The sequence below is a fragment of the Pelophylax lessonae genome, assembly GCF_965119305.1.
Source record: "Pelophylax lessonae genome assembly, chromosome: 2".
In the NCBI taxonomy this organism is placed as follows: Eukaryota; Metazoa; Chordata; class Amphibia; order Anura; family Ranidae; genus Pelophylax; species Pelophylax lessonae.
This window is the reverse complement of record NC_138769.1, coordinates 375,094,725-375,119,346: the sequence shown is the minus strand read 5'-3', so window position 1 is coordinate 375,119,346 and position 24,622 is coordinate 375,094,725. Positions and strand designations below refer to the sequence as shown.

The 24,622-nt window shown below is 43.1% G+C and overlaps 1 protein-coding gene across 2 annotated transcripts in view; it reads right to left on the bottom strand.

Moving 5' to 3' along the window:
- DHX40 (DEAH-box helicase 40) overlaps positions 1 to 24,622 on the bottom strand; it is a 119,878-nt gene that overhangs the window by 92,408 nt on the left and 2,848 nt on the right. For both annotated transcript variants that reach the window (XM_082247382.1, XM_082247383.1), the window contains exons 2-6: positions 11,361 to 11,506; positions 8,469 to 8,588; positions 2,747 to 2,977; positions 2,064 to 2,130; positions 1,356 to 1,487 (exon numbers count right to left, since the gene is read on the bottom strand). In XM_082247382.1, coding sequence (XP_082103508.1) covers positions 1,356 to 1,487; positions 2,064 to 2,130; positions 2,747 to 2,977; positions 8,469 to 8,588; positions 11,361 to 11,506 — 696 coding nt within the window. The remainder of the gene's footprint in view (positions 1 to 1,355; positions 1,488 to 2,063; positions 2,131 to 2,746; positions 2,978 to 8,468; positions 8,589 to 11,360; positions 11,507 to 24,622) is intronic.

Here is a 24,622-nt window from a genome sequence, read left to right as displayed (position 1 = left end):
ATACAATTGATGTCCTTTTTTCTCTACAAAATAGAGCTTTCTTTTAGTGGTATTTGATCACCTCTGTGGTTTTTAGATTTTGTGCTATAAACAAAGAGCGACAATTTTAAAAAGAAAAAAAAAAACACAAAATTTTTTACTTTCTGCTATAAAACATTCGCAATAACATTTTTTTTTAAAAATCCAATTTTTTTTAATCAATTTAGGCCAATTTGTATTCTGCTACAGATTTTTGGTAAAAAAAATCCCAAAAAGCGTATTTTGATTGGTTTGCGCAAAAGTTATAGCGTTTACAAACTATGGGATAGATTTTTAGACTTTATATTTATTAGTAATGGCGGCGATCAGCAATTTTTGATTTATTTTTTTTAAATCTTTTTATTGGACAATAAGCAATTTTTAGCGGGACTGCGACATTGTGGTGGACAGATCGGACCCCTAACTGACATCTTTGACACTTTTTGGGGACCAGTGACATTAATACAGTAATCAGTGCTAAATAATATGCACTGTTACTGTATAAATGACACTGGCAGTGAAGATGTTAATACTGGGGATGATCAAGGGGTTAAATGTAAGCCTAAATGTGCTTGCTAACTGGGGGGGGGCTCTGTGACAGGCACACAGAGATCGGTGCTTCAGCCGCCTGCTTTGTTTACATAGGCCGGTGGCTCTCCTGTCAGTTTCCCAAAGATTGCGGGAGGCCGGCGGCGATCGAGCCCGCTCCTCCCATAGTCTGGCTCCCGGTGTGTCTAATCACAGCAGGAGCGAGGCTCCGGCAGCGTGCGCGCCCCGCCAAGATGGAGTGCACATAATTACGTTCGTAGATCTACGTGATTATGCGCAGCTGAGCCGCCCTGCCGCAGTAAATCTGCGTGGGGTGATCGGCAAGTGGGTAAAAAAATACTGGTATTTAACGTCAAAGTACAGATGTAAAACTGCAGCAGGCGGTCCAGAAGTAGTTAAAGGAAGTATATTAAAAAAAAATACTAAAGGCTGCCATTGCTGACCTCTTTCTGAAAACGCTGGCTGTCATTCTGATCCAAACGCTTCAATACTTACTACTTGAAACAAAAAACGCAGATCAGATCTACCCCTACTCTGAGTCACTGGCCTGGAAGAAGCATGCCAATTAGAAAGTCAAAGTGTTGAAGGAGGACAACAAAGTACTTTTCTCAGGAGGAGCTATCATAGGCAAGCCATGCATGTTTCCTAGTTTGTGTACTTTAAATTACTGAATAGAATTCTCAGGGTTGAACATACAATAGTATTAGGTTTAGGAAATTGATTAATAGAATACAATACATTTTATTGTCATAATGCTTTTAAAAAAAAAGTTAACAAAAACATGTTACCTGTTGGCATGGAGCCATACAATGGCAAAATTAGCAGGCCTTCCACTGAAAAGTCATAAACATCATGGCGATAGTCAATCCGTTCAGCCTTTTCAAATAGCTTGTCACAGGCCTTCTCAATCTCTGACTGGCCTAAAAAACAAGGGACAATTATTGTAACTGCAATAAAATTATATAAGAGTTATTAAAAGCTGACAATGAGACAGGTAGTACATCAACTTTAGGGACCCATTCCCACTAGATGCGGTGATGGTGGTGTGCGCTGAAAAAAAAAAAATGACACCATGCAGTACTTTTTCCAGTGGAGTGGGTTACATTGAGAACCACTGTATCGCAAAGATGCTGTGGTGAATAGAGCTCTAAAGAAATATCCCTTTACTGTGATTCCAGTAAAGTTCTGTGAAAAAACAAACAGGCAGTGCAATGTGCTAGGATTAACATCAGTATTGTGTCACACAGTGCATTCCTCAAGTGCAAAACTACTGTATAATTTTTTTTTTTTGTAGTTTTCACAAAATAGTACAAGTTAGAATCTCTGTAAGGTTATTATGGCTGTCCTCGCCTGCTTTGGGGAGATTTCCTATCACTTCCTGTTGTGTCAACAAAAAAGGGGGAAAGCACCATACTTTGTTACCAATTATAGGATAAATCATATAAACAGATCTATTTAAATATATACAATTTTGCAGTTCTTTTCAATCATCTTACCTGTAAGAAACACAAGAATGTCCCCAGCAGGTTCATTTAAATGTGTCTCTATTGTGACCTTTACAGTCTAGAAAAAAAAGAAAATGACCATAATATAAAATAGTGCTGACACAAAAGAAGCCCCATAATTAAAGCAGATGTAAACCGTAGCTGAACAGAAAGCATTTTGCTATAAAATATTTGCATTTTTTAATTAAAAAGGTTTTAACTTTTTTCATCCTTTATTGCAAATCAATGCTACCAATATCTTGCAGCCTCTTTTCAGTCACTTCCTGTCTACATTTATGCACTCCAGTGATGGCTGCATGGCATTTCTCAGGGCAGGTTTGCTGTTGGTGACAAAAGTGGACAATGGCATGCATGTGTGCTGAAACTGCCACGTAGTCTCCATCAGAAGCCCACATAATAAAAATGCAGGATTATAGCCACAGGACACAGCACCGTTGTCCTCTAACAGGGAGAGCCTGAAGAAGGACCACTTTCATAGATGATCACTAGATCACAGTTTATTTTAATGAAAGCTGCAAACTTAAAAATTAGTAAAAATTACAAGATTTTATTGACTAGGTAAATCAAAGGGAATCATACACTGTATTTTTTGTCATTGTACTGTGCAGGCTGAACTAGATCGCTTTTAAATATATCTATTTTTATTTATGTGGAAAAAGTACTGAATCACACACCTCTGTAATGTATGCAGTGTTGTCCTTGTCTCGTGGGCCGATAAGGTTAAGGAATTTCTCTTTAATTGGGAAGACTTTTCCTGGAATTGTGACTACTGGGCAGTTATTGAAAAACTCAGAAAGCCGTTCAATATCCAATGTGGCAGACATCACGATAACTTTGAGAGGGTACTTCCTTTTTGGAGGATTCTTTGATAGGAACTGTTTTCTTAGTAGACCAAATAATATATCCTTAAAAAAAATAAAAAAAACACATAATGACTTTCAACATTATTTACAAAATGAAAGCAAATAAGAATTCTATCAGCGTGCAAAGCAAGTAACCTATTTACATATTGTGACATGTTGGGGTTTTTTCGCTCAGTGGTAATGCCAAAAACTGTGAGTTTACCCCACGTCAGAAATAGTTTTCAGGGCTTTCCAGCCCACTTTTATTTAAAGAGGTTGTAAACCCATGAAACTTTTTTTTTTCTGAAAGAGAAACCCATAATGAGCTAGTATGCATCGCATACTAGGTCATTATGAAATACTTACCTAAGAACGAGCCCCCGCCGTGACGCCCGCTTACCTGTATGACGGGCGACATGTCCAGTCGCCCGTCTTCCGGGATTGCGGCATCCGGCCATCTGATTGGCCGGAGCCGCGGTGACGTCACTCCCACGCACCAGCGCCCGTTCCTTCAGAGCGCATGCGCCAGTGACGTCACTGGCTGCATGTAAGGTAAATATCTCCTAAACGGTGCATGTTTAGGAGATATTTACAGTACCTATAGGTAAGCTTGTAGAGGAGGGTTTACTTCCTCTTTAAAAAAATGTCAAAAGCTCATACAGGTATGTCTTCCCATGCCGGGGGTTCTTACCATCAATATGAACAAGATGTAACATTCAGCCTCCTGGCTCTTTTGCAGCTTTACTGCTCCGAGTAGCACCTCTTGGTCCTCCTGACCATTAGTATCTTTTGGTCCTCCTGACCATCAAACACATCCCAGTGTTCATGCACAGACGCTGCACCTCTGCATTGGGTCTTTCCTTGCAGCTTCCCAGCTGCTCTGTCCCTCATGGACTCTCTCTGGTTCGAGCCTTGGTCTGTCCTGACCTGGACACCATGGTGCATATGAACAACTCTCATGGCTCCCTTCACACACTGACCCCCTAAGGAGGGTGGGGTTCTGAGCTCTAACTCTTATATGAAGCCAGCCCACACCTGTGCCATTAGTGTGCTTGCTTCTTGCAAAACTCTAGTGTAAACCACCATTTTAAAACAGTGGCACGGGCTCGCTCTGCCACAATATGTATATTTAGTATAGTTTACTGATGTGTTCTAAAGCACTGATTCTAGTCAAAATATTAGCCAAAGTTTAAAGTTAACATTTTTAAAAGAAATTATGGTATATTTTTCTTTTGCAATATGTTTATTTTAACAAAATCTGTAATTTGCCTACATTCATTTGGATCAGAATTCAGGACAAAACATTAGATGTAACAGGTAGTAAAAGGCACTGAAAACCCTGTACCCCAAACTACAAATAGCCTAGCAAGGGTAGGCATGATCTAAACACCTCTGAAGCCCTAAATGAGTCCACTAACAGACATCTGTAACAAATGTAAGAAAGTACTAACAACTAAAAGGAAAAAGGAAAAAAAAAGTAATATCTGTGATCAAAATTCAATAGGATGATGGCATCTACAAAAAAAAAAAAAAAAAAAAAAAAAAAAACACTGTCAGATCACAGTGCCCCGACACTCAACATATTCATCATCATCAATGTGTAATTGCAAATAGCTTAGCCAAGGATTCCAGACCTTTCAAATCTAGACTTCTTTTTTCTAAGGGTACTGGCTAGCTTCTCATGGAGAATTATCCAAGAAATGTTCTTTTTTGTCGCAGCTATTTGAAATAGTGTTTTCCATGCTCTAGCAATTGACATTTTCTGCTAAAAATATAAAAAAAAAAAATGAATAAGGGCTGCCCATGTCTAGGAATGTCCATGATTGGTTCATTTAAAAGTGCTATTCTCGCATTTTTAGGTACACTGAGATTGGTCGAGGAGGTAAACATTCTTGTCCAGAACCATTTGACTTTGGGACAAGCCCACTAGACATGGGACATGGTGCCTTCTTGTCTACCTGCCCTGAAACAAAGGGAAGAGGATTCATGATAGATTTTGGCAATCTTGGAGGGGACTAAACACCACCAGGATAGGATCTTGTAATTCGCCTCAATTAGTGTGAATAACGCCTTTGTAAAACCTGTCTGTCAGAGCCAAATCTTCATCTGACATTTTCCTTCCCAAATTTTTCACCAACACCAAATGATGGGGTAATTTAGAAGGTAACGTTTGAAGGAGTCATTACAGTGCCAATTTGTCGGCCAGGGAACCTTTATCTCTCATGCATCTGTTTTCAAACAAAGTTCTAGAAGTGATGTCATCTATTTGTTGATGCATGTGGACTATTTCTGAGGAAGGCATCTGAAGCATTTAAAAAAGTAATGGGATGCCTGATCCCACGGTTTAAAAAAAAAAAAAAAAAAAAAACACAGCCATGGAAGGGAAAAAGGGGCTATTAATAAGAGGGGCTATTAATAAGAGGGGCTACTGAAATGTATGTGTGAAAAGAAAGGTGCTCTAACCTGTGTATATTTGTGGTAGCACTAGAAATGAAAATTGGTTAAATATAAAAAGTAGTGCGCTTAACAAAATTAAAAAAATAAAAATGCATATATAAATGTACAACAATATAACAATGTGGGTAATGTGATAAACATAAACCAAAAGAATAGACAGTGTCATAAGAATTGTGAAAATACTATAAATAAGCTCCAATCTTTAGAGTCTCTCAAAGGAATACATAAGTGTGACAGTGCTAAACTAATGTAACCAAGTCTATAAATAAATGGATAGAAGTGATGTCTTGATTGCTCCGGTCCCAGCTGACGCCTTGTGAGGAGAAACGCATTGGGGCGGAGTCTGCACTGCAGGCGGCCGCGTCTTTCAACAGGAATCATTGTTTGCGTGTTTCCATCTGATGCCATGTAAGTGTTATTTCTTGTGTAATAAAGGAGTTTTAAGGGTAATGTACTATTGGCACTTTATTTTTCCTATTTCTGGGGGAGCTATACAAGTGACAGATACTATCATCCACATATCAGAGCCTGATGTGCCCCTGTAAAAAGGAAGAGCTTCATATGCCCCATGAGCTTGAGTCGGTTCTGTGCACCATCTGTATATAGGAATCCATACACCAACATATGGTTCAAAGCCTACCCTCCATGTATTTCTGGTAAGAAGCCTATGTTATCACTTGGGTGACACCAGACACGTTTTCATCACTGCAAGTGGAATTTGTGGTCACCACACTATCTGATTTTAAGTGGAATTTGGTAAGGGGCCACTTCACCAGTTTCTGTATCACTGACTATTTGGTTCACATTTGCAAGGTCTGAAGACATCACTTCTATCCATTTATAGACTTGGTTTCACATTAGTTTAGAGCAGTGGTTCTCAACTCCGGTCCTCGGGACCCACCAACAGGCCAGGTTTGCAAGATAACTAAATTACATCACAGGTGATCTCATTTGCTGCTCAGTGATTGTGGTATTCTAGTCTGCATCCCCCAAGGTAATACTTAAAATCTGGCCTGTTAGTGGGTCCCGAGGACCGGAATTGAGAACCACTGGTTTAGAGCACTGTCACACTTATGTATTCCTTTGAGAGACTCTAAAGATTGGAGCTTCTTTATTTGCACAATTCTTGTGACACTTATTCTTTTGGTTTATGTTTATCACATTACCCACATTGTTTTTTTGTTGTACATTTATATATGCATTTTTATTTTTTTTTATTTTGTTGAGCGCACTACTTTTTAGATTTTACTGAAATGTATATAGATTCACAAATGGGATATTTTGCAAATAATAACCCATACATAGGTGGAGAGAATGAGATAGGGTGGGGCACAAAATAGCTCTGTGATGTTTAGATGTGAGCCACATGAGGAGTTTTATAGGGTGTGGGAGTCCCTCTTATGATTCTAATTAGATCCAGTCCTGTTTATAGAAGGTGGAGTAAATTTGTGATAGTTCGATCAATTGTGCCAGTCTGTAATATCTCAGAAGGTGGGATACATCCAAACTGCCAGAAGATTTGAAGGCATATAACATATTATGGGCCACTCTTCAGCCACCAGACCCCCAAATGTATTTAAATCTACAAGATTGGAATTTCTTTAAGTGCGAGGAAAAGAGAAGGATGGGTAATGTCTGAAACTAGTACTGTACAATATTCTTGGCAACAGAATAATTTTGATAGTGACTATTTTGCCCATCCATGAGAGGGAATGAGATGACCATGTCCTCAAGTCCTCCAAGGCCTCATAAAAAGAACTGTGGTTTGGCCAAGAGATGTTATCTCTGAAGCAAGTTTAGAAATTATGGTAGATTTTCAGTGGGTACAGCTTTTGTTGATGTAAAAGTTTACAGTTCACAGTACTTACTTTTCAAATAAATGGCAAGCAACTGAAAGTAATTTTGTTTAAATTACTTTCACACTAATTGCTTGCCGTTCAATTTTTGATACTGTATTACACATAAAGCGCTCCATTTGCCTTGCATATATTGCCATACATTTATTTTTAAAATTAGTAGGGAAGGGTTAAAACCCTACAAAGTTTTTTTTTTTGCTGTTTGTGCACTACTGGGGAAACTTCTATTTACTACCTGCCTCCAGGATGCAACAGGAAGTTAAAGAAAATTTTCCAAAGTGAAGGCAATTCCTCATTTAGACAGCTGTCCCTGAAATAGGTGTCCCCATTGGGAAATCTCCCCTTACCTTTTGTTCTAAGAACAACTCCAACATTTCAGATTTCCCCCTCATGCATTTCTTGGTTAGAATTAGTACAAGGACAAACAGAGGGGTAAACCTCCCCAGTGAGACACAGATAGCAATAAAAACTTGACTGAGATTTAACCCTTCCCAAATCTATCCAAATACCTTAACAAGGCTTTGCATAAATATACATTTAAAATAGGAGAGCTTTAGTGGCTCAGGCACTGGACTTTTAAATGGCATGACTGAGCAAAATAATTAATTCTTTAGACCCGACTAAAGCTAGGCCTGGAATGCCGAGTTTCTCTAATTCTCAGAATTCAAATTCAGATTACTTTATTAACCCCAAGGGAAATTATTACACGTTTTAAAGACTATAAAAAAAGTACATACAGGTACCACATTTGCACCAAATTGTACTTAAGAAGCATTGTTACACTTTTGTAGGACCCAACAATTTTTCTTGCTGCAACAAGCTAAGTTAACATTATAAAGATTAGCTACAAATGAGTCCCATTATGGGAGAAACACATTAGATGTAATAGTTCAGGCAGGTGGATGTGAATTTTATCTTCATTACATTTATACATGGAGTTCAGTTTTGAATTTCTTTGTTATGGTATGTTCTACTACTACTACTATTACGGAAAAAAAAGAGAGCCTACATGTCTGTCATGAGCAAATATAGAGGCTTACAGTACATATACACGCATATTTACAACTGTATACAGAATCAAGGTTTTTTTGAACAGTAGTTTTCATCAGAGCACATACATGTCAATTATTATTATTTGATAACAAACCATATAAAAACAGAAAAAGTACTGGATATAAGAAAAAATAAATAAATAAATAAAATCAGCTATCTGGTTAGTGTGGACATGCACATATACTTACAGTACTTAAACTTCGTTCATGAGCTTCATCCAAAACAATTGTACTGAATTTTAGGAGATCAGGGTCTGTTAGAGTGTGCCGCAATAAACATCCGTCAGTCAGGTACATAATGTCCGTTTTCTATAGTATATAAAATGGTTTATAGTGTTAAAATGTATGCAGTCACTTCACACATTTGTACAACATTCTTTGTTGTTTCACTGAGCAAATTGTTGTATAGTGTTCTAACCTACAGTAAACCCATACAGCAATAAAAACTAACACAATAAATACCAGGTAGCTTTGTCGAGTTTGTAAATGTATGTAGACATTAGAGAAACAAAGAAATAAGCTGGCCATACCTGGATCCAAATTCGTCTGGTTCCTGCTGAACCCACCGAATTTTGATCCTTGTATGGCCATTTTCCTTCATGAGAGTTCAATCTATCGATTAATCGACCCCTCCTGAACCAGCTTGTTTGTATATTTTTATCAGTCAGCGCATGCAGCCAATCAGCTGCAGCACTGATCAGTGTATTCTGATGGCAGGGGAGTCCCACTGTCAGAATACAATGACACAGCAGGGAGGATTCCCATATCCTCATTGAATGTGATTATTAAGGAATCAGTTCAACTTTTTTTGTTTAGCCAGCTTTAATATTTTTGTTGGGATTTTCCTGCTTTCCGTGTCCCTGTTGGGTAGATTCACCCTATAAATTTGTCCTGGTGACAATTGCCAAAGCTATTACCAGAAGCGAGAAGGTAAAATAGGGACACCTACTCTTTTAGTGACAACTATTTAAGAGGATTCTTTCATTTTGTAGAGATTTACACTGTCGAGTCTCTGGGACAGGAAGTGAAAATAAATCTTCACAGCAAAAAGTAATCTGACAGATGATTTAACCCTCTCCTACTCTATGCCAAAAAAAAAAAAAAAAACACCACACCACAGACGACTTTTGGCTATGCATACACTAACTTTTTAATCAATCAACAATTCCGTGACTGACTGAAGGTAACCTTTAGCTCCTAATGACCAGGTCATTTTTTGGGATACAGCACTGTGATGTTTTAACCGACAATTGCGCGGTTGTGCGATGCTGTACCCAAATAAAATTGTCATTTTTTCCCCACAAATAGAGCTTTCTTTTGGTGGTATTTGATCACCTCTGCGGTTTTTATTTTTTGCAATTTTGAAAAAGAAAAGAAATATATATTTTTTACTTTTTGCTATAAAACATTCCGAATAAAATTTTTTTAAAAAAAATCTAATTTAGTCTTAAATTTAGGCCAATATGTATTCTGCTACATATTTTTGTTAAAAAATCATAATAAGTGTATACTGATTGGTTTGCGCAAAAGTTGTAGTGTATACAAACTATGGGATACATTTATGGACATTTTTTTTATTGTTTTTACTACTAATGAAAGCAATCAGCGATTTTTAGTGGGACTGCGACAAATATGACACCGACACTTTTTGGGGACCAGTAACACCAATACAGAGATCAGTGCTAAAATAATGCACTGTTACTGTATAAATGACACTGGCAGGGAAGGGGTTAACACTAGGGGCAATCAAGGGGTTAAGTGTGCTCCTAGGGAGTGTTAACTGTACTGGGGCTGGATGCACTAGAGCAGGAGTTCCCAAACTGTGGGTCGTGAGCTGCGTTTGAGTGGATCGCGCTGAGCCAGAAATCACTGAGAGCGGGCCCACTTAAATTGTGCTGTGCGAGCCCGCGCAGATTACAGAGAGCCAGAGTAGTCAAGTCACAATGGATTCAGGACCCTGCCCACGCAGGTTACGGAGGCTGGTCTGCATTTCCCGCGAGGAGGATACTTGCATCAGTAAGTACGTATGTGGGCTGTTATGTAGGATAGGTTTATGGGGTGCAGAGCCAGCTCCTTGGTCCTGCTGGTAGCAGCGGTGGTGGCTAGACTGGCGGCGGGATTCTCTCAGCTATAGCGGGCAGAGGCGGCAGCCTTGGTGTCATAGGAGGACCAGGTGGGCTGGCAGTGTCAGGAGCTCATGGCAGCTTCTGTGACCCCAGTAGAGGATCTGAAGGAGAAGAGCCAGGACACTGAGTCCAGCATAGAGCTCCTCATCATGGATATTCTGGGTAAGGTGTGCTGGGCCCTGGAGAGGGCAAACAGGGGCTTCCCCTTCACTTTGGACCACTGGGAGAGGAAGGAGGGTGAGTGCCATATAGCCTGCTGATCACTGTCCTGGGGTGGTTGATTTCGGTCCTCTGCCTGCCTTATACTGTCTATGAGGGTGCTGATTACTTATAACTCGGCTTATATGCCACAGGTTTCTGACCCCTCACTTAGAACATCTGGCAAGTGTAATCAATAATAAAATTGAAAAGTAGTAAATTGATATTTTTAATTTAACAACCCCCTCCCTTTAAAATATCCATTATTATTACTTGCATTTATATAGCGCCAACAAATTCTGTAGCACTTTACAATATTCAATTGCAAGCAAGTGGGTCCCGAAAAATAACTGTATTCAGATGTGGGTCTTGGCCCAAAAAAGTTTGGGAAGCCCTGCACTAGAGGAAAAGAGAGACCTGTGTTTCAGCTTAGCTAAAACACAAGATCTCTCTTTTCCTCTCTGACAGAGCAGCGGTCTGCCTTGTTTACAAAGGCAGACCGCCATTCTGCCGAACAATCGGCGGGTCTTGGCGGCCATCGCAGCCGGCTGACTCGCTGATTGGCTCCCGCGGTGTTCAATCACAGCGGGAGCAGCGCATCCCCGAAAACCAGTGCAAAAAAATCACGTACATGTTCATGATTTTGCACAGCTGGGCCTCCTGCCGGAAGTGGTTAAACAGTGTATTTAGAAGTTTGTCAGAAGTTCAGATTTTGCACAATTATATAGCACACATTAAGGAAATAACAGGTTCTTACCTGGGATGTACAGTCATCAAATCGTACTTGGTAACCTACAGTACTTCCCAATGAGCAGTTCATTTCTTCTGCCACTCTCTCTGCTACAGATATGGTGGCAACTCTGCGTGGCTGTGTGATACCGATAATGCCATGCTCTGCAAACCCTTTAAATAAAGTTAAAATTAGAGTTATATGACTATTTCCATGGGACCTGGTAATAACACAGTACAGCTAATCCGTTACCCACAAAAAACAAGTAATTAAAATCAATATACTATATGCACAAAGTCCCACAGTACAGTTTCTTCTTAGCATGCTGCAGAACAGATTTCAGCTTTATTACTCCAAACTCCTAAAGTCTAGCTCCAATCATTTTTTTAAATATTGGAAAGAATGTGGAAGAGTTAAATATTCTATCAGGTTTATATTTCTGTGACCCGACTGAGTGCAACTGTCTATTAGCCTTTAGAAAATCAACCCCTATATTTAGGGAATGAACCCTTACTTCTGCCCAAGTACATATCTGCCATGATAACCTAGGAAAATAGAAAACCAAACATGTATGGAATTTTACAAATACCCTATCTATACAGTATACAATGTACACAATAGATAAAATGTCAGCATTTTAATTTAAAACATCCTCAGATCCATAAAACTGAATTACATTCTGGCAAAAGACAGCCCATTAATAAACATATCGTGAAAATTAACTAGTGCGCTCTAAATAAATGTTCATAAATGATTGTGATGAATATTGACAGAAAAATAATCATATAAAAGACATATAAAAATATGTTCTTAAAAAAGCTATCAATAAATCAAACATGCAAAGAGGTGAACAGTAAATGGTGCCATAAAGTGACATGCAAAAAAGATATATATAAAAAAAAGTCTCTAGTAAAACAGTGTGATGTAAATAAAATCCTCATGTGAAGTTCAACAGGTAATTCCTTCCCATTAAATTAATTCTCATGTGAATTTATTGATAGCTATTATAAGAACATTTTTTAATATATGTCTTTTATATGATTATTTTTCTGTCAATATTCATCACAATCATTTATGTACATTTATTTTGAGTGCACTAGTTTATTTCAGGATTTAATTTTTCTCCTAATGTTCAAGAAGTTCTAGGTGCTGCCTACTTGCTTTTGGGCTATCGCATCCTTTTCATCACTTTGCATTTACAAAACACATTTCAATAAATTTTACAGTATGTAAACTATTTTTGCTTCGATGTTAACTGTTGTGCTTTCCTCCCTTAAGCAAATTGCTTGTATGAAGAGGTACTTCCCAAGGTCCTGCACGATCAGGGGGGTATTTTTAAAAGGTTATTAGACAATGAGTTTTGTGGGTTTGAGAGGTCCCATTTCTTCAGGTTCTGGGAAACACTAAGAAATCCCATCCAAATAAAAAGAAAAACAATTTGCCACTCTGCTAACACAAACCAGTTAATTCCCAGTAGGTTGTGCCCAATCCCTAAGGCAGGGGTGTCAAACTCAATTTCACTGAGGGCTGCATCAGCATTATGATTGCCCCCAAAGGGCCGGTTGTATCTGTAAGATTAGATGTCCAGAGCACCTCATCCAATCTAGATCAGATGTAAAGATCCCCCTCACTATCAGAAGTCAAGAGTCCCCCACCCACTGTTACATCACAGTAAAATCAGAGGAGGGCTGGAGTCAGCTGCATGAGTCCAATGGAGGAGGAGATGAGGGGATGCTGCAGCTCCTTAGATAAGTGCAGGATCTGTAGGAAGAGTCCTGTCCTCCTCTCTGTTGCTGACTGCTGACACAATGTATGGTGGAGATGAGGGGGGGGGGGGGGGCCACAGCTACAGGAGAGGTGTGACGGCCACATGAAATGGCCTGGCAGGCCGCATTCGTCCCGCGGGGCTTGTGTTTGACACATATGCCCTAAGGGAAGGGGGGGGGGGGGGGGCGGGGGGGCGGGAGAGAGACTTTGGATTAGTATACAACCACCTCAAACAATGTAGTAGACTGGTTTCCTCTTGGCCAATTATGCATGAAGTTAGAGCATCCTGGCATAATTGCCCAAGAGAAATTGAGTGTAACCTTCTGGGAATGACCTGGTTTGTGTTAGAGTGGTAAGTTGCTTCACTTATTTGGTTGGGATTCCTAAGTGTTTCACAGAACCTGAAGAAGTGGGGCCTCCTAAACCTACAAAAATGCATTGTGTAAAAACGATTGCAAAATACCCCCTGATCTTACCATCAAGCAGGCGCTTGGGAAATACCCTGTTCATAAATGATAAAGATATCAGTAATCAGCTTAAGAGAAGAAAGCACAACAGTTACTTCTACACAAATATATATTTTTTATGTACTGTAAAAGTTATTTTTATAGGCTTATTAATCACTTAAGGACCGCCCGCTGCAGTTATACTGCGGCAGGCTGGTCCTCCTGCGCAAACTGCCGTAGGTATATGTCAGTCGCCTGCCTGCAGCTAGGGGGCGAGCGCGATCGTTCCCCGCTGAGAGAGAACAACGGTCAGCTGTTGTAAACACAGCTGACCGTTGTTCTCTCTGGAATGATCAAAGAGCTCCTGTGATCCTGCTATGTGGGAACACCGGTCTCTGATCATTTCACAAGCCACGCCCCCATACAGTTAGAAACACGCTACACATGTAACCCTTCGATCGCCCCTGGGTTAACCCCTTCCCTGCCAATGGAATTATTACAGTAACAGTGCATATTTATAGCACTGATTACTGTAGTAATGTCACTGGTCCCCCCAAAAGTGTCAAAAATGTCAGTTAGGGGTCCGATCTGTCCACCGCAATATCGCAGTCCCGCACAAAAAAAAAAAAAAAACACACACAAAACATGACATAAATCTTTCCCGTAGTTAGTAGACACGATAACTTTGCGCAAACCAATCAAAGTACACTTATTGGGAATTTTGTTTTACCAAACATATGTAGCTGACCAACAAATTGGCCTAAAGGGGGAAAATCCTTCCGGTCCAGAAGTGGTTAATGGGCCACATACACTCACATGCCACTTTATTATTAAATTCACCTGTTCAATTGCTTAACACAAATTGCTAATCAGCAACTCAATGCACTTAGGGCTCTTTCACACGGGCTTTCCGTATGTACACAAATCATCCTATTTTTTTGCGGATGATTTACGGACATAATGGAAGTCAATGGCATTGTGGATGTCAGCGGAATACCATCCGCTGACATCCGATTTTCTTCCTTTCAGTTCTGTTCCGTTTTTTGGAACGGAACAGAACCCTATTTTTCCTCCGTTCAAAAAACGGAAAGGAAGGAAAATCGGATGTCAGCGGTGTCATCCGCTGACATCCGCAATCCCCATAGACTTACATTAGGTCCGCATATCATCCGCAAACGGATGGGATGATATGCGGACCTACGGAGGGGATGACAAATGTCATCCGCTCCGTGAAAAAAAAAAAAAAAAAAAAAAAAAAAAAAAAAGGACCGCAGCGGAGCTCTCACACGGAAAGCCCATGTGAAAGAGCCCTTAGGCATCTAGGATGTGCTGAAGATGACTTGTTAAATTTCAAACCGAGCATTAGAATGGGGAAGAAAGAGGGTTTAAGGGACTTTGAACATGGCATGGTTGTTGGTGCCAGATGGGCTGGTCTGAGTTTAAAAACTGCTGATCTCCTGGAATAATTTACACACAACCATCTCTAGGGTTTACAGAGAATGGTCAAAAAAAGAGAAAATATCCAGTGAGTGGCAGTTGTGTGGAGGAAAATGCCTTGTTGCTGTCAGAGGAGAATGGGCAGACTGGCTTTGAGATGAAAGAAAGGCAACAGTACTCAAGTAACCACTTGTTACAACCAAGGTATAAAGAATACCATCTCTGATCGCATACCACATCGAACCTTGAAGCAGATGGGCTACAGCAGCAGAAGACCACACTGAGTGCCACTTCTGTCAGCAAAGAACAGGAAACTGAGGCTTCTATTCACGCAGGCTTACTGAAATTGGACAATAGAAGCCTGGTCTGACGAGTCTCGATTTCAGCTCCAACATTCAGATGGTAGGGTCATTATTTGGCATAAACCACATGAAAGCATGGATCCATCATGCTTTCTATCAACGGTTCAGGCTGGTGGAGGTGTAATGGTGTGGGGGGTATTTTCCAAGCACACTTTGGACCCCTTAGTACCAATTGAGCATTGTTTAAATGCCATGGCCTACCTGGGTATTGTTGCTGACCATGTCCATCCATTCAGGACTACAGTTTACCCATCTTCTAATGACTACTTCCAGCAGGATAATGCACCATGTCACAAAGCTCAAATAATCTCACCGCTGGCTTCTTGAACATGACAATGAGTTTACTGTACTCCAATAGCCCCCACAGTCACCAGATCTCAATCCAATAGAGCCCCTTTGGGATGTGGTGGAACGGGAGATTTGCATCATGGATGTGCAGCTGAAAAATCTGCAGCAACTGCGGGATTCTACGCTGTCAATATGGACCAAAATCTTTGAGGAATGTTTAACACCTTGTTATATCTATGCCACGAAGAATTGAGACAGTTCTGAAGGCAAAAGGGGGTCCAACCCAGTACTAGCAAGGTGGACCTAATAAAGTGTCCGATGAGTATATGACCAGAATGTCATGTATTTTTATGGATTTGAGGATTAATGTTTTATAAGAATATAACTTAAAATGTTAAAATGTCAACTATGGTGTACATTGTACAGTGCATCCAGAAAGTATTCACAGCACTTCACTTTTTCCACATTGTTATTTTACAGCCTTATTCCAAAATTGATTAAATTCAATATTTCGCTCAAAATTCTACAAACAATACCCCATAATGACATTATGAAAGAAGTTTGTTTGAAATCTTTGCAAATGTAAAAAAAAAAAAAACACATGTACATAAGTATTTTTTTTGCCATGACACTCAAAATGGAGCTCCGGTGCATCCCGTTTCCCCTGATCATCCTTGAGATGTTTCTACAACTTGATTGGAGTCCACCTGTGGTAAATTCAGTTGATTGGACATGATTTGGAGAGGCACACACCTGTCTTTATAAGGTTCCACAGTTAACAGTGCATGTTAGAGCACAAACCAAGCCATGAAGTCCCAGGAATTGTCTGTAGACCTGGGGACAGGTTTGTATCGAGGCACGGATCTGGGGAAGGGGACACAAAAATGTCTGCAGCATTGAAGGTCCCAATGAGCACAATGGCCTCCACCGTACTTAAATGGAAAAAGTTTGAAACCACCAGGACTCTTCCTACAGCAGGCCGCCTGGCCAAACTGAGTGATCGGGGGAGAAGGGCCTTAGTCAGGGAGGTGACCAAGAAGCTGATGGTTACTCTGATAGAGCTCCAGCTTTTCTCTGTGGAGAGGGGAGAAGAAAAGAACAACTATCTCTGCAGCATTCCACCAATTAGGACTGTATGGTAGAGTGGCCAGACAGAAGCCACTCCTTGGTAAAAGCACATGAAAGCCTGCCTGGAGTTTGCCAAAGGCACCTGAAGGACTCTCAGACCATGAGACAAAATGCTCTGGTCTGATGAAGCAAAGACTAAACTCTTTGGCCTGAATGGCAAGCATCATGTCTGGAGGAAACCAGGCACCACTCATCACCTGGCCAATACCATACCTAGTGAAGCATGGTGGTGGCAGCACCATGCTGTGGGGATGTTTTTCAGCTGCAGAAACAGGGAGACTAGTCGGGATCGAGGGAAAGATGAATGCAGCAATCTACAGAGACATCCTTGATGAAAACCTGCTCCAGAGTGCTCTGGACATCAGACTGGGTGAAGGTTCATCTTCCAACAGGACAATGACCCTAAGCACACAGCCAAGATAAAAAAAAAAAAAAGGAGTGGCTACGGGACAACTCTGTGAATGTCCTAGAGTGGCCCAGGCAGAGCCCAGACTTGAACCCGAATGAACATCTCAGGAGAGATCTGAAAATGGCTGTGCATCGACGCTCCCCATCCAACCTGATAGAGCTTGAGAGGTCCTCCAAAGAAGAATGTGAGAAACTGCCCAAAAATAGGTGTGCCAAGCTTGTAGCATCATACTCAAAAAGACTTGAGGCTGTATTGGTGCCAAAGGTGCTTTAACAATGTATTGGAGCAAAGGCTGTGAGAATGCAGAGCTGCAGAACTACAGAACTACTGTTTGCAAGGGAAATGTCCGCAAATAGGCAATTTGAAAATGTTGACATGCAATAGTTTATCTGTGAGGCAGTGGATGAGCCTATGTAGGGTTACTCACCTAAAATAGGCAGAGAGACACTCAAAGGGAATACTGTTCACAGCCTCCGACGGGCAATCATTTGGGGGAGGACTAGTGGTCAGATGAACCAGTAGTTGAGCCATTTCATTTTGAAATTTCTAATGCGTCTCCCTTTGTCTCAGAGCTCAAAGAGGCCATAGGATGGGAGGAAGAGGCAGAAGATCCCCCACAGAAGGAGGAAGTACTTTCCAAGCATGAAAAAGACATTGCCATCTTTCATTTATGTTTGAGATCAAAGAGCTGAGAGAAGAGGTGAGCGCTAAGGCCAACAAAAGGCCCAGTCTCAAACAGATTGACTAAGCTTTACCCTTTCTGTTAATCAGATTCAGAGGCCTGGGATTTACCTCCCAAAGTGGATGCGGCTCGGCACCCCATGCCTAAGCAGGTTATCCTCCCACTAGAAAAAAGAAGAAAATACAATTATGACCTAAAAAGGATTTATACTTCTTTAGGGGAAGCCTGCAGGCCTTCTTTGGCCTTAATGACAATCTCTAGGGCTTTGCAAATGTGGACTACTAACAATGAATATCCCCTTACCACAGACTTACCTAGGAACTTGATTATCTGAGCATTAGAAGGAATCAAAATAGCCTCTGATTTCAGTGCAGAGGCTTCTGATGATCTTACTTGCCGATTTACTCATATGATGGCTATTTCTGTCACAAGCCGCAGAGCTTTATGGTTAAACGTACTGAGAAGCTGATGTGGGCTCTAAGTAGGTTGAGAGGGAGAGGTTTCAAGGGTTAGCTTTCTCAACCCCAGTTACACGCTATTCAAGGCAACAAATAGCTATATGAAATGTATCCACAACAGAATCCGGAAAACATTTCTGAATTATTCCAAGCAGAAGGGTTCACATTGGAGTAGAGCTACAACACCATTAAAGTTCAGGTTTAAGCACTGTCATCTTCAACCTACCGGGCCATAAACTCTTTGGTCGTGAAACTTCTCTAGGCAGTCACGAAGAATAGACCTCTTCCTCTGGTGCTGAACAGCCTCGTTACAGAAGCATATTATTCGATCATTTCATGTTTCCTTTGGCATCTTTCCCTGACAAAAAAACTTTGGCCCACAGAGTCTCTCAACTTTAAGCCTTCTTGTGATGGAAGCTGTTCTGTCAATTGTACTCAGGCAGAGTTATGTTAAGACCATCCCGGAGTTTTTGCTAAAGAGGTCTTCGGAATTCCATTTCAAATTTGAAAAATTATTCTGCCATCTTTTTTTGATTTCTCCGTTTCATCCTTGGCAGGTGTGCTTTTACAAAGGCTGGACTTAGTACCTTGATTCTCAACTTACAGTGGGGATCAAAAGTTTGGGCACCCCAGGTAAAAATTTGTATTAAATGTGCTTAAAGAAGCCAAGGAAAGATGGAAAAATCTCCAAAAAGGCATCAAATTACAGATTAGACATTCTTAGAATATGTCAACAAAAGTTTGATTTTATTTCAATCATTTACACTTTCAAAATAACAGAAAACAAAAAAATGGCGTCTGCAAAAGTTTGGGCACCCTGCAGAGTTAATATCTTGTACTGCCCCCTTTGGCAAGTATCACAGCTTGTAAATGCTTTTGATACCCAGCCAAGAGTCTTTCAATTCTTGTTTGAGGTATCTTTGCCCATTCTTCCTTACAAAAGTCTTCCAGTTCTTTGAGATTTCTGGGCTGTCTGTCACACACTGCTCTTTTAAGGTCTATCCATAGATTTTCAATTATGTTGAGGTCAGGAGATTGTGAAGGCCATGGCAAAACCTTCTGTTTACCCCTCTTGATGTAATCCCCCGTGGATTTCGAGGTGCGTTTAGGATCATTATCCATTTGTAGAAGCTCTTTAACTTCAGCTCTCTTTAACTTCAGCTTTTTCACAGATGGCATCAAGTTACCATCCAAAATTTGCTGAAATTTTATTGAATCCATTTTTCCTTCTACTAGTGAGATGTTCCCTGTGCCACTGGCTTCAATACAACCCCAAAGCATGATTGATCCACCCCCATGCTTAACAGTTGGACAGAAGTTCTTTTCATTAAATTCTGTGCCCCTTCTTCTCCAAACGTACCTTTGCTCATTCCGGCCAAAAAGTTCAATTTTAACCTCATCGGTCCACAGAACTTGTTTCCAAAATGCATCAGGCTTGTCTATATGTTCATTTGCAAAGTTCAAACGCTGATTTTTGTGGTGAGGATGTAGAAGAGGTTTTCTTCTGATGACTCTTCCATGAAGACCATATTTGTACAAGTATCTCTTTATAGTGGAATAGTGTACCACAACTCCAGTGTCTGCCAGATCTTTCTGGAGGGATCGTGCAGTCAAACGTGGGTTTTGGATTTTTTTTTCCTCACAATCCTGCGAGCTGTTCTGTCTGATATTTTTCTTGGTCTTCCAGATCTTGCTTTAACTTCCACTGTTCCTGATGACTGCCATTTCTTAATTACATTCCAAACAGAGAATATTGACATCTGAAAACACTTTGCTATCTTCTTATAGCCTTCTCCAGCTTTCTGAGCGTCAACCATTTTCAGTTTAAGTTTTCTAGACAACTGCTTAGAAGATCCCATGGTGCTGATTGTTGGGGCAAGGTCGAATGAGTCTGGGTATTTAAAACCTTTGAGATTAACATCACCTGGTCTTCCCAGACGATGATTGAGAACAATCCATGACACTGGCAGGTCTCAGCCTTGCAAAGGGGGCAGTGCATGCTATAAATTCTGCAGGGTGCCCAAACTTTTGCAGACGCCATTTTTATGTTTTCTGTAATTTTGAAAGTGTCAATGATGGAAATAAAATTAACTTTTGTTGACATATTATAAGAATGTCTAATCTAGCGGGGCGTGGCCGACCGGGCATGTGAGTAGCAGCAACTCACCTAGCTCCCTTCATTACCCAGATATTTTGCCCTTTTCCCCGACCGGCATACCCCATATTGGACCCGAACCCTTCCTGGGGGGTCCCCCTGCCGCTGCACGAGTTGCCCGCATTACCCCCGTATTGACACCTGGCGTGGGGCTGCTAGGGATCGCAGAGGGAAGGCCGCGCCGCCGGACTAGCATCCTCAGCCATCCTTCCTCATCCTTGAGGCCCTGGGACCCAGATCGCCATCCCTGCCACTGCGGACCCTCCTGAGGTACGGGACTATCGTTAGTTTTGGTGGCGGACTGACTTTGCCTGAGTTCCGGGTTGCGGCCTAGTCGCGGGCCGAAGCCGCGGCCTTTCCTGCGGCAGGCGCCCGCTCGTACCAGCGCGGATCCGGTCGGCAGCGGACCTCCTTTGCCGACCCACTGACCACCAGGGACTGTTCAACAGCTCAGGCCCTGCCTCCCTATACCCTGAATGTCCCGCTCGGGTGCTGCTATGACCCGTGGGAGTAAACAGAAGGATGGCTCTGTCCCTGGCTTGGCCGGCCAAGATGGCGCCGGTGGGGGGACACCGCAGCCCACCTCTAGGGGCCCTGATAAGTTGAAGGAAACTGGCACTAAACCCAAGACAGGGCGCCCGGGGGAAAGGACAGTGCGGGCGATATCCTCCTGTACGCAAAGAAACTATGCGACATCCCGGGCCCTAGCGCAATGGAGGCTGCACCCCACCCGGGTGCGTAGGCATTGGGGGACACACAGCAGGACCTGGGAGCTCTGGAACCACCTGGGCAACTTGAGTTTGGGACTGAGCTGGAGGGAGATGTGCTGGAGGGGTCCCAGCCCACCTTGGGACATATCCTGATGGCTGTACAGAAGTGCACTGCTTCCATGAATGTTGTCAAGGACAGATTGGGGGGTTTCACGGAGGAGGTGGCCCTTTTGCGGCAAGATCTGCAAAAAATGCGGGAACGAACCACTGCTGCTGAAAGTCGCATCTGCGACCTGGAGGATCAGATGCCCACATTACTCTCGGAGTCCAGGGAAACGGCCAGGCTGGCTCAGGCTAATAGGAATAAAAACGGATGATATTGAGAACCGCCTGCGCAGAAATAATGTCTGCATAGTGGGGCTCCCGGAGAAGGTGGAGGGACGGGACCCCACTGATTTTGTTGAGACTTGGCTGTGCGATACTTTTGACCGGGCCTCCTTCTCCCCCCTATTTGCTGTGGAAACGGCGCACCGGGTCCCCACTAGGGCCCTGCCTGGCAATGCCCCCCGGCCAATGCTTGCAAAAATACTCCATTACCGTGACAGAAGATCCTACGACTGGCCAGGGAAAAGGCGGATATACGTTTCAATGGGGTCAGAGTGTCCTTCTACCCTGATTTTTCGGCTGAGGTACAGAAGCAAAGAGCAAAATTTATTGAAGTAAAGCAACGGCTCCGCCGCCTGGGTCTGGTGTACGCCATGCTGTATCCTGCTCGTCTCCGTGTCACGGCTGAAGGAAGGGCACATTTTTTTGATACGGCCGCGGATGCGGTGAATTGGCTGGACGTGCACGAGCCCGCTCTCCGTCACAGACGCCCTGAAGATCCGGGAGACTGAGTTGGGGTGGTGGCGTGACGGGTTCCTGATGAGTGTGGGGGTTTGCTCTCCTCTACAAGTGCCTACATGTTGGATTACAAATTGACCCGGCCGGAGACGTTTACAGTTCACAGTTTGGAAGATGAAGCTCTACGTAAGGTATGCATACCTGGATTTTGCTATATCTGCCCACACTGCTGGTGTGGCTTGTTGTGCGTTTTTGGGCGGGTGGACATCAATGGACTGTCCGGACACTGTCGGGTTCAGTTTTGGACGAGGCGCCGTTGTGCCTTGCTGGACTGAGACTTTTCATTCTACTTCCTATTTTTGTTTTTGAGAGATCTTCACCCACGTCGGACTCCTTGGCTTCTATGCTTCCGCACCACTTGCCTCTTTTACTTTTGTTGCTGGATATCGCTCCCTGCTCTGCTGCACGGTGGAGGTACAGGTGGGCCGAGGCCCCACAATGTCTCTTGCGTCATGGCTGTAATTTCGTGGAATGTCCGTGGCCTTGGGTGCCCGGTAAAACGGGCTATGATTGCTACACAGTTGAAGAAACACCACCCAGCCATCATAGGCCTCCAAGAGACACATCTGCAGGGGGACACTGAGCTGTTTGCGGTATTCTTGGGTGGGGTGGGGATATCACTCCACCCACTCCTCATATTCCAGGGGAGTCAGCGTTCTGATCCACCGGGCGCTGGCTTTCCAGGAACTGGGGGTGCAGGTGGACCCTGAGGGGAGATTTGTTTTTTTGCATTCTGTACTATTCCAATTTACATGTGTGTTGGCGGTGGTTTACATTCCGCCCCCGTTCTCATCTTTCGTTCTTAGGGAACTGCTTAATTTCACACTAGACAAAATGGGCACCCCGCTGATTGTGGTGGGGGATTTTAATGGTATCTTGGATCCCGCCCGGGATAGGCATCCGCCATCCCCCTCTCCGATGGCTGACAGGGGCACTGCCCTTTCACGCTTCCTGGAGGAGGTGGAATGGGCGGAGGCCTGGCGTTTTAAGCATCCCGGAGTGGTTCAGTTTTCGTGTTTTTCTAAAACGCACTCCTCCCTGTCTAGGATTGATCTTTGTGTGTGTAATAGGGCCGCCCTCCCTGTTGAGGAAACGGAATATGCCCTTAGGGGAATCTCTGATCACTCTCCGCTGGTGGTTCAGTTGGCGGTGCGCCCCCGGGTGGCCTTAACTAGGCCCCCCTGGAGGTTCAACGCGTTTTGGCTGAAGCTGTTCCCACAAGACAACGGCATTGATGCTGCCATCTGGGAGTTCTTTGAGATCCACGACCATCACGGGGATGCGCTGGCGAGGTGGGATGCCTTCAAGTGCTTCCTCCGTGGGGTGTTGATTACCCAGATCCGGAAGGTTCAGACGGGGTCTAAGCAATTTGAGGAACAGTTAGCAGGTGACGCAAGGAGGTTAGAGGAGGATTATATTGTTGACCCTACTGAGGAGAAGAGGGCTGCATGGCCCTCGGCTCAATCGGTATGGTTGGGGGAAGTCCGCTCTAAAGTGGACAAGAAACGCTTTTTCAGCAAGACCACGTTTTACGAAGAGGGGGAGCGGACGGGCCGCTTGCTGTCTCGTTTGGTGGGGGCGCGCCCCTCGGTTCCCCCTATAGGAGCACTACGGTTACCAACAGGGCAGCTGGTGAATAGGCAGGAGGAGATTATGGCAGAACTTACCAGATTCTACACTGACATTTATTCCACGAGGGTAGCGTACTCTTCAGAGGAATTGCAGGAGTATTTGGGTACCATACCATTCCCGAGACTCACGGCCGAACAACGGGAGGGGCTTGAGGCACCCATCACAGTGGAGGAGTTGGTGGAGGCGTTAGCCCTCTTTCCGGGAGCCAAGGTGTCCGGGGATGATGGCCTCCCCGTGGAGGTTTATCAAACCTTCTCGGGGCTGCTGATGCCGAAGTTGCTGGAGGTGTTCCGGGCGGCTAGAGCACTTCCGGAGTCCATGTCTAGGGCGAGCATTGTGCTTCTGCTTAAACCCGGGAAGTCACCCACGGACCCGGGATCGTACAGACCCATTTCGTTGCTCCAGGCGGACGTCAAATTGCTAGCTAAGGTTTCGGCAAGGCGGGTGAACTCGGTGATCACTCATATTATTCATGAGGATCAGGCGGGCTTCATGCCCAATAGGTCCACGGCCCTTAATCTTAGACGACTGTTCGTTGCGATTCAAACGCCTGCGGATAATGTGGGAGAAAGAGCGTTGTCCTTGGACGCCAACAAGGCGTTTGACAGCGTGGAATGAGGATATCTGTGGGCGGTGATGGAGGAGTTTGGGTTTGGCCCAGTGTTTCTGTCATGTGTGCGGCTGCTATACCATCAGCCCCGGGCTTTGATACGAGAGGGAGGTAGGACATCTGAGGGCTTCAACCTGGGTAGGGGAACGCGGCAAGGTTGCCCGCTTTCCCCTCTGTTATTCGCACTTGCAATCGAACCCCTTGCGACGCTTATCAGACACAAGGACTCCATAGTGGGATTCAAATACGGTCCTCTCCAGGACAAAATACTCCTATACGCGGATGACATGCTCTTGACCTTG